This window comes from Gallinula chloropus, assembly GCF_964237585.1.
Source record: "Gallinula chloropus genome assembly, chromosome: 18".
Lineage (NCBI taxonomy): Eukaryota > Metazoa > Chordata > Aves > Gruiformes > Rallidae > Gallinula > Gallinula chloropus.
This window is the reverse complement of record NC_140103.1, coordinates 10,288,668-10,298,483: the sequence shown is the minus strand read 5'-3', so window position 1 is coordinate 10,298,483 and position 9,816 is coordinate 10,288,668. Positions and strand designations below refer to the sequence as shown.

The window sequence follows — 9,816 nt, the reverse complement described above, 5'->3', positions numbered from 1 at the left end:
GACACCAGCCAGCACAGGAACATGAGGGCTGGGAGAGAGGATTTAGAGGGAGAGACCTGAAAGAGCTCAAATTGCTGAGTTGATCAAGGAAATTGAGAGGTGTCTTGATTCTGGTGTGTAAGTACCATCAGAAGGAGAAATTACTCGCCACTAAAGGACTCTTTGCTGTCAGAGAAAGAAGCTGCAGCTGCAGCCTGCTGAAGTCAGGCTAAAAGGCAGGCTGCATGTCAGCAGCCAGAGGGACATGCAGCAGAGGAAAGCTGCATGGCAGGGTTATTCTGTGCCCTGGTGAAGGGCAGTCTTGTCTCTGGCAGGGGTGCCTCAGCCAATATATTCTTTCATCAGGCACAGTATGAGGGTAAGCAGATGCTATTTATTATGCTATTACAGCCCCTACTCCCCCCTCACCCCCCTACTCCCCCATTTTGTGAATGAGCCCTGGGATATGGGGTCAAGAAGCATCCATGGGCCCAGCTCCTCACCCTGGCAGGGCTCACAAAGCCCATCCCTCCTGCTTGGTGCTCACCTCTGCCTGCAAACACCTCCCCAGGGCAGGGCACTGCCCAGGGGTGGCTCTGCCTGGGCGGGGGCTACAGACCAGAGCTCACAAAGCCTGATGTGCCTGCAGAGGGGAAAGGGCTGCTTGGGCTGGCTGCAGGCAGCAGGGTAGAGCACTGCTGCATGACCCCCTCACAGAGCCCCAGGCACTTGCTGCTCTCTTCTCACTGTCCCCAGGCATGGGGCTGTGGTGGGGCTGGTGGCCCTCGCATCTGGGAGGCTTGGTGCAGCCACGGGCTGTGTTGGGGAGATGCAGTTTCAGGAGAGGCCAGAAGCTGCTGCAGAGCCCCAGGACGTTGAGATCCCAGAACTTCACACACCACGGGTGGGACACTTGGCCCCAATGCCACGCAGGGCTCTTGGGAAGCTGTGAGATGCCTTGCTGGCCCACGGTGGCCCCGGTGAACCAGCAGAAGGGAGATGGGGACCTTGGCTGTGGCTGCCTGCTGAGGAGGGTGTGCAGGGAGGAGTGGCTGAACAGTCCTACCTAGTGAACAGGTGAAAGGTGTCAGCCCAAAACAAATGAGTAATTGTTGCTGCTCTTAGTATCAGATGACGTGGTTGACTGATCAGCTGATGATCTGCGAGGTACTGAGTGAAGCAGGGGAGCAATCTGGAAAGGTAATAAACATAGGTGTGATATAAATATATCAGTGCTGTGGATTTTATATAGACACAGAGGCACATGGAACGGGTATTGGTGGTGTGTACAGTGTAACTGTTCACACATGTGTGTTTTAGTCCAAGGGAAGCTTAAGAAACCCAGCAACCTCCTTGGCTGTGATGCTCAGCTGCATTATCTCTCCCTCTGTCATAGTACCAGACCTTATGGGGTGAGGTGGGCTGGCCTGGCTGGCAGCAGAGCCCCCAGCCAGCCTCTTGCTTGCTCTCCCCAGCAGGATGGGGGGGGAGGCTGGGAGAGCAGAAGCGAGAAAACTCCTGGGTTGAGAGAAAGACTCCTCATTTCCTCATAACAGAGGGCTAGGGAGTGGGAGAGGCCACAGCATCCCCTGCCAGGCTGGCCCGTCTCCCAGCACCCACCTAGCCAGGAGCGAGGGAGCGGGTGGAAATGACCTGGCAAAGTACAGATTGCCCCGGGGGTGACATGCTGCTGCCTCACCCAGAAGCGCTGACATCATTAAACCCTGTGCCAGTCATGGCTCAGGTATTCTCCTGCTCAGCTCCCTGCCTGCCAGGTGAGATGTGTTCAGCAGGAGGGAAACTGAGGCACGGTCAGGTGGGGCTGTGCCTTGCCTGTGTCAGCCTCCGACTTCAGCATGAAGAGCTGCAGCTGACCCTTTCATGGGCATGTTCTGCCCACGCATGAGAGCCCTCACAGCCAGCTCTCCCAGGGCCCAAGGCAGGAGCCCGTCTGTGCTGCAGGCAGAGCACAGTGCAGGTGCCACTGGGGCTGGTTTGTTGGTAATGGGGGGGAGGTCAATAACTGCTCTGCTCTTTGCCAATAAATTCCATGTTCCTTGAAGTCCGGGGAATGCGGTGGCAGCTGAAAGGAAAATTTTATTCTAAACGCAGGCTCAACACTTGTTTTTCTTCTCTCCCTTGTTAAATTTCCCTTTTATTAAGGGAAAAATGAGGAAGGGCGAGCAGATAAAGCCCAGAGGAAGTGAGATTTCCCTCCCCACACACAAAACATTCAAAACAATTGTTTTTTAAAGCAGAACAATAGTCTGAAAGAGCAGGAAAGTGAATCTTTTGCAGTTTACAAAACATCTTTAGGTTGGGGTTTTTTTTTTTAACCCTCTCTGGCTTCCAGCCCCAGTGACTCTGCGTGCAATTAGCTAACGGGGTGATTACAGGGCACATGGGGATGAGCAGGGAGGCAGGAATGTAAATACCCCAATGTGTAAAACCTTCCTGAACCCAGCACCACTGGGCCACGTGTGGGCATCTCCAAGAAGAAGGACCTGGGGGTTCTGGGGGTCCTGGTTGATGACAGGGTGGCCATGAGCCAGCAGTGTGCCCTGGGGGCTGAGAGAGACAATGGGATCCTGGGGGGCATCAAGAGGAGTGTGGCCAGCAGGTCACAGGAGGGGATCCTCCCCCTCTGCTCTGCCCTGGTCAGGCCCCACCTGGAGTGTTGTGTCCAGTGCTGGGCTCCCTGGGATAAAAAAGACAGGGATCTCCTGGAGAGAGTCCAGAGGAGGCTACGGAGATGATGAAGGGCCTGGAGCATCTCCCCTGTGAGGAAAGGCTGAGGGAGCTGGGGCTGTTCAGCCTGGAGAGAAGAAGACTAAGGGGGGACCTTATTCATGTTTATCAATATCTTCAGGATGGGATGCAGGGGGAAATGGGCAGCCCCTTTTCAGTGTCTGTGAGGACAGGACAAGGGGCAATGGCTGCAAGTCAGAGCATAGGAAGTTCCCCACCAACATGGGGAAGAACTTTTCCCCAGTGAGGGTGAGGGAGCCCTGGGACAGGCTGCCCAGGGGGTGTGGAGTCTCCATCTCTGGAGAGATTCCAGCCCTGTCTGGACACCGCCCTGTGCAATATGAGCTGGGGAGCTGCTTTGGCAGGGGGGTTGGACCCCATGAGCTCTCCAGGTCCCTTCCAGCCCCTGGGATTCTGTGATTCTATGATCGGTGAGTGCCCTGCCACCTCAGGCATCGAGCAAATCTAATTCTACCCATCGAGTTCTGCCTCACAGACTGCAGAGCACGGTGTAGCCATGGGCCAGGGGATGGATTAGTGCCGTGGCATCACTGCCGGCCCTAGCACAGGGAAGGGCCCCTGTGTTTGTGTCTAAGCAGCAGCGCCTGGCTTGCAGTGCTGTAGCTGTGCCACGGCCAGCACGGCCGGAGCCCGGGTGCCTTTGTTCAGCTCCTGGCGCAGGAATCCTTCTTATTCCCGTCGTGACCTTGGGCAAGCAGCTTCTCTGTGCTTAACATTAACTTTTCTGCAAACAAGGTGCATAAATCTCCTTGCGTCAGGAGGGCTGCAGCGCGGCGTGAGGAGATCGGTTTTGGCAAAGGGGTTTTTTTTTCACCCCAAGTGTCCCTCTGGGCTGAGGGTGCTGGTGCAGCCCCTGCACTGGGGTAGCCCCAACGCCGCACAAAGCCCCAAGTCTTTGGCCTCTTTCCACGAGGGAATGGGGTTCAGTGAAATCTGCTGTAGCGCCGGGTGGTTTTGACTTCCCCCCAGTTGTTTGTTTTTGCTGGCAGAGCTGAAAAAAAGGCTGCAGAGTCTGATGAAAGAGGCTGGAGAAAAGCAGGGTGTGCAGCTTGGCAAAACAAAAGCTAAGGGCAGCGCAAGGAGAGCAGGGTAGGGATGCATCCCAGGGTATGCCCTGGGATGGAGGGAGGAGAGGAGCTGCAGAATGCCTTGGCACGAGGCTGTGCGGGTGTACGATGCCTGTGACTGCAAAAATAAGAGGCAGCTTTTACACACCAGAGGAGGGAGAGCCTGGCAGAGCTTCCCGGCAGGATCTCTCTGCACTGGGAATACACAAACTCCTTTGGCACTTCAAGAGGGGCTTCAGGTCACAGCACAGGGGGTTCCGCACACCCATCCCAGGCTGGTGTCACCACAGGTCTGCAGGGGGATGTCTGTCTGTCCGACTGGGTCCGGGCTGGGCGTGTTCTGCAGATAAACTGCTGGTTTTATACTTATTGATTCTGCCCGTGTGTGCAGCCTGCTTGTCAGCAGCTGGGAGGCCTCGCCGGGAGGTGCCTTTCCCCAGCGCTGCATTCAGCGTGGGGCTCGCAGATGGGTTTTGTTCAGACTCGCAGTGCTGAGGGGGCTCACGGGTGGAGGGCAGCCAGCCCACCCCTCGCCTCCCGGGACAGCCTGGTCAGGGCAGGTGGCTTCACCCTGCTGACCCACGGGGAGCACGGGGCTGTCCCCTACCCCTCAGCCCCAGTCCCGGGCAACTGCCGGGCTCCTGTATGTGCCTCTCGCTAGATGCTTAAAGCGATTGGGGCTGTAAAAATAGAAAGGGGGAGAGATGACAGCTGGGTCGGGAGAGTGACAGGGAGATGAGATTAGATCTGCTGCAGGGAGCACCAGGAGGCAAGATGGCCCCACGCTGGGCAGCCGGCTCCTTCCCTCACAGCCCGTCCCCACCAGCTGCCCCTTCCCTCACAGCCCGGTCCCCACAACCGGCTCCTTCCCTCACAGCCCGGTCCCCACAACCGGCTCCTTCCCTCACAGCCCGGTCCCCACGAGCCGCCCCTTCCCTCACAGCCCGACCCCAAACCGGCTGCTCCCCTCCCAGCACAGCCCAGGCCCCTCGGCTGCCGCTCCCCCCCCACAGCTCAGCCCCACAACCGTCTCCCTCCCTCACAGCGCGGCCCCTCCCCGGCGCTCGGCAGTTGCCTCAGGGCCCGGCCCGGCCCCCGCAGCGCGGCCGGGCCGGGGCGGGAGGGGGCGGGGCGGGGCGGGGCGGAGCCGTCCCGCCGGGGTAGGAGCGGCGCTGCGCGGCGCGGCGGCAGGTAGCGCTGCCGGTGGAGCGGGCCGGTCGGCGCGGCCATGGGGAAGGTGCAGCTGTTCGAGATCCGCCTGGGCGAGAGCCGCGTCGTCTACAGCCCCGGAGAGCCGCTGGCCGGCACCGTCACCGTGCGCCTCTCGGGCTCGCTGCAGTACCGAGGTGAGCCCGCGGCCTGCCCGCCGCCTCCCGGGCTGGCGGGTGCCCCCTGCCCGCTTCCCCCCGGGCGGCGGGGCTGGGGCGGGCCGAACCGAACCGGGTCCCCGCTGTGGCTGTAGCGTGTCGCGGCTGCCCCGTGGGGCGTGCGGGGTCCCTTCCCCCCGCGGGGCTGGTGCCGGGGCGGGGGGGGGGGACGCGGGGAGCAGCCGGGTGTCCCTTTCTCCCCGGGCGCTGGGGACCGGGTGCTTCGGGGCTCCCCTCACCTCGCTCTTCCCCTTCCTGCGCGGAGGCTGTCCGGGGAGGGGAGCGGCCGGGCTGGTAGGAGCAGCCTGCTCAATTATTTACTCCTCTGCTTCCTCTGACTTTTTTTCTCCCATCCCATAAAAAGCCCCAACCGAGACACCTCCCCCCCCCTCCCCAAAGCCGATACGGGTTTGTCTCACGGGAGCCTCCGAAGCTGGCGAGTCCCCAGGGTGGTGGCACGGGGAGCTTGGCTACCCGCGTCCAGCCTTTCCTGGAGCCCTGCAGCCTCCCTGGGCTGCCGTGGTCCCTGCCCACCGGGCTCTGGGTCTGAAGGACCCCCGAGATGCCTGTATTGTTGCGGTGGGAGGAGGCCGGGAGGAGATGGGCGATGTGATGCCCCGGCAGGACGGGTCTCTGTCCCTTGGCAAGCACAGTCTGCACCGAGCAACCGTTTTGTAATGCCCGGAGTGAACTGGAAGGTTTTGAGTTGTGCTGGTTTGGGAGGCGTCCCCGCAGAGTACGTGGTCTGGTCTGTGCTGGGGCAGGCAGTGGTGGGCTCCGCGGTGTTTGTGGTGCTGGAGGTATTGGGTATGAGGGTGGATGTTACCCCAAGTGAGACCCAGCGCTCTTGGTGGCTGGTGCAGTCTGTCAGGATGGAGGGATGGGGATGGACTGCAGGGAGGTGGGCTGCTCCATTCAGTTGTACCAAACTTGCTCCCCCTGCTCTAGAGACGTCATTTGCTTTCCCAAGTTAGTTTTGAGCTCAGCGCTGTGGAAATTCAAACTCACAAGCTGTTCTCTGAGGTTGTCTTGCTTGTCCTGTGTGCCTGCTTCTTTGTAACGTTTTACTGGGGAGAAATACAGACCAAAGAATGTGAAGTGCAGAGCTGCTTGAACAGACCGGGTGATGGTGCCTGTGCTTGCCTCTGTTTTGCTGTTGTGAGCACCTCTCCCAGTTGTCTGCCATAGCTTTTTGGAAGCTTTCTCAGGAAAAAAAAATATCTAGGACAAGTGCAGACTTGTAGCCAGTTAAACTCCTGTCAGAGCAAACCAGATGCACATCCAGCCTTTATCTCTTTGGAGGGTGCTCCGAGCTGAACTTCTTCCAGCAGAGTTCTTAATGAAGTGTGGCTGACTTCCATCCTCAGCCCATCCTGTTGGCTTCCACCCTGGTCCTGCAGGCGCCTCTTGGGTGAGATGAGAGCGTTTGGCCTCAGAGGGCTCTGTGCTGGCCCGCTGAGCTGTCAGCTAGCTGGGGCTGCTGATGGTTAGGCCTCACTGTTGTCTGCTAATTCCCATCTTCAAGAAGAGCTGCTAGGTTCCTCTACACCCGATCTCCTTTGCTTTCTGGTGTGCTGTGGCTGGTCATTGTGGGGAAGGAGGAAGGTGTTTGTCTTTGTTGTGGACCTTCTTTCTACTTCCTTACTGCTTTGACTCTGAAACTTAAGGGTCAAGTGCAAGTATGGGTCATGAAGCCAGGAGAGGTTTTGCTCATGGATTTGGTGTTTTATGCTAATGCAGGGATTTTGGTAAGAAGCTGGGGCAACAGAACAGGGCTGCAGGAGGAGAGCTGGCAGAAGCATCAAGCCAGGGTCTGGAGTGGGCTGTGTGAGGCTGTTCCTCCGCTTCTATGCAGAGGCGACCTGAGCAGCTGTTTTGGGCTGAGGTCCCTGCAAACTGGCTTCACCAGCTAGGGCAGAAACTTTCTGTAACTGGTGTCTGAACCTGCCTGAGTCCTGTTGGGATGTAACACCAATGTCTGTGGAGCGCAAGGTGACTTCTTGTTGTGTGTCCTCTCTGCTGCTCTGTATCTTCTGGTCTCTGGTGTTTAAACCCTTTGTGTTGGGGATCTCTTGAATGGGCACCTTCTCCTTCCTTCTGGCTGAAGGAAATGTCTTGCCAGAGGAGGAGGAGGTTTGTGTAGCTGCTGAAACATCCTTCTTGGTGTGACAGCGGGCAACTACTTACTGGAAAGAGGTCTTAAAGGGAGTAGTTGGCCCTGTTGAGCTTCACAGGCTCAGCATCAGAGGGATGGGACAGTCTGATGTGCTGGGATGTGGGAAGAGGTGGGTGACATCAGTATACACACCTTCTGTGACCAGCAATAACTTTCCAGACTAATAAACAGCTTCCAGGAGAAGACCTGCAGCCCTTGCCCATTGCAGCCTGGCCCACAGCACTGAGGCTTGGTGCTTCCCATTCCCTGAGCCGGACCGGTGCGGTGGCTTCCCTGTGTTGTGGTTTTGGAGATCCCAAATGGAAACAAGCCTGTAGATGACTGCTTCACACGGTAACTTGTTTTATGGCTCTTGGAAATTGCACCTTCTGAAAGGTGGACAATACAAACAAACAAAGCTCGTTCTGCCTTGCTAAACGCGCCAGAAATCTTGGGTCATAGGAAAGCGAGCTGGAGACACACCTTTTGGGATCATAAGTGCTCCCACCTACGCTGTCTTCTGTGCCAGCCCTGCTGACTAGCAGTAGTGGCTGTTAAGCAGCACATCATCATCTTCAGCTGACCCTGCAGCAGCATCACAAATGACAACTGGCCTTTGGTGCCCTGTGCAGACCTTCTGGGGAGGCACACTTCTCCCCATGGCTGTGCCAAGGTGAAGGACCTTCCCTGAAAACTTCTGAGCCTCGAGGGAGAGCGCTACTGGGAATGCAGAATTCCTAATCATTGTGTCTGGCTTGCTGGGTAAATCATCAAACACGGGTGTACAAAGAATAATTAATCTGAACAGGAAGCTGGCGCTGGGACAGCTGGAGATGGAGTTAATTTGGGGGCAGGGAGGAGGGAAATAAGTTTGTTGGGAGCAGGGCAGGCAGTCCCTGTCGCTGGCAGGAGCGTGCTGGAACAAAGGCTTGTGCTGCTGGGGGGGTGTGGAGCCCTCTCAGCTCGGCAGCTTCCAGGGGCTGTGTGGCTTATTTCGGTGCTGCTGCCTGTGGTTCAGAGAGGCTGCTCATGGACAGAAGGATAATGTTAAAATAACAGCCCTGTCTCCCAGGTCACTAAGAGTAGGGAAACTGCGAGTGCTTTCCAGAGCAGATTTCAGCTCTTTGCTGCTCTCCACTCTATTATTTAGCTGTCCAGGTTTATGCAGTGATGACTTGACTTCAAAATCGCTCCCTTGAACTACAAAGCTCCAGTCACAAGTACCTCTGTCTGCTCATGCTCTAGAAGTACCCGGGTACGTAATTCCCTTTTCTGCAGAGCAGAGAGCCTCTGAATCATAATTTCCTTCTCTAATCTCAGATGTAGGAAATGTTCTTACTTCTCATATGGAAAAATGGAGAAAGCTGGTGATGAAGAGGGGGGTTGGAAAGCAGGTTGTTCAAATCCTAAGTTGTGTGTCCAAATTAAAAGATGACTTCTGTTTCCCTAGGAGGGCAGTGGGAAGAGGTTTGGGTTTGGCTGACTTGTAAGGTGGTTCTTGTGTGTGTAGCCTGTGTCCTTCGTGGGGAAAGGAGGCCACACCGAAGGGCTGTGATGGCCACGATCCTCAGCACCCCCTGACCTCCAAACAGGAAAATGTCATTCCCACAGAAAGGCTGTTGGCTGCTTAGGAAAGGGATGGTGAGAGGGTGGATTCAGCCCTCTGTTAGCAGCCCGAAGCCTGTTCTGTCCCGAGGTAGGACTCTGTATTCTATAAAGGTGGATTTGAAATGTCTGTGCTTGGCAGCATGTCTCACCTATAAATCATTGGGGTGGGAGGGAGGGACCCCCTTCTGGTCCTGCTTTGGGGTGCAGGGTGGCAGGAGAGCATGGTGCCCGCATAGCCTGGTGTCTTTGGAAGGCAGGAGCGGATCCAAAGCTGTCCCTGCCGACACCGGCAGTGCCTGGTGAGGTCCTGGAGCCGCCTGGCATCCGCTAGCGGATGGTGGTGTGTGCCAGGCCAAGGCCAGGCTGGCACTGGAGCTCAGGAATGCTCATCCCTCTCTCTGCAGCATCGCTCTGCAGGCTGGATGGCTTCTGCTATAGGGAAAGTGGATTAACTTTCTTTTCCCATTGTCTGGAGCGAGACAGCAGAGAGCTGTGTGGCCAAGTCTGTCTGAGGCTGCGGAACAAAAGAGGGATTTTTTGCTCTCCTGGCTAGCTTGCTGCTCGAGCTCCAGCTCCTCTGGAGTCAATAACTAATCATGAGATTGTTTTGTGTCCCGTCACTGCAGCGTGTGGCTCTCTGTGCCGCTCCCCCCGCCCGCGCACCACTTGTGCTCCTCTGAAAAACTCTGCTGGCCGCTTCCCTCGGCGAGGAGACGTGCTGTGGCCTCCCCTCTCTTGTTTAACAAGATGGGAGAACAAGTGGAGCGGAGTTCTGTCTGTCTGATTTGCTTCCAAGTGTGACAAATGGGGTGTGAGTGCTTATTCCTTCCCCGGAGCAGTGCGGAGCTGGCAGAGTTGTAGCTTGTCTTTC

General features: G+C 57.0%; 1 protein-coding gene across 1 annotated transcript in view; it reads left to right on the top strand.

Moving 5' to 3' along the window:
* Window positions 1-5,043: 5,043 nt before the first annotated feature.
* Window positions 5,044-9,816, top strand: part of ARRDC1 (arrestin domain containing 1) — a gene marked incomplete at its 5' end in the record, with an annotated part of 35,807 nt that continues 31,034 nt past the window's right edge. The window contains one exon of the mRNA XM_084272480.1: window positions 5,044-5,161. Within this exon, the coding sequence (XP_084128606.1) occupies window positions 5,044-5,161 (118 nt within the window). The remainder of the gene's footprint in view (window positions 5,162-9,816) is intronic.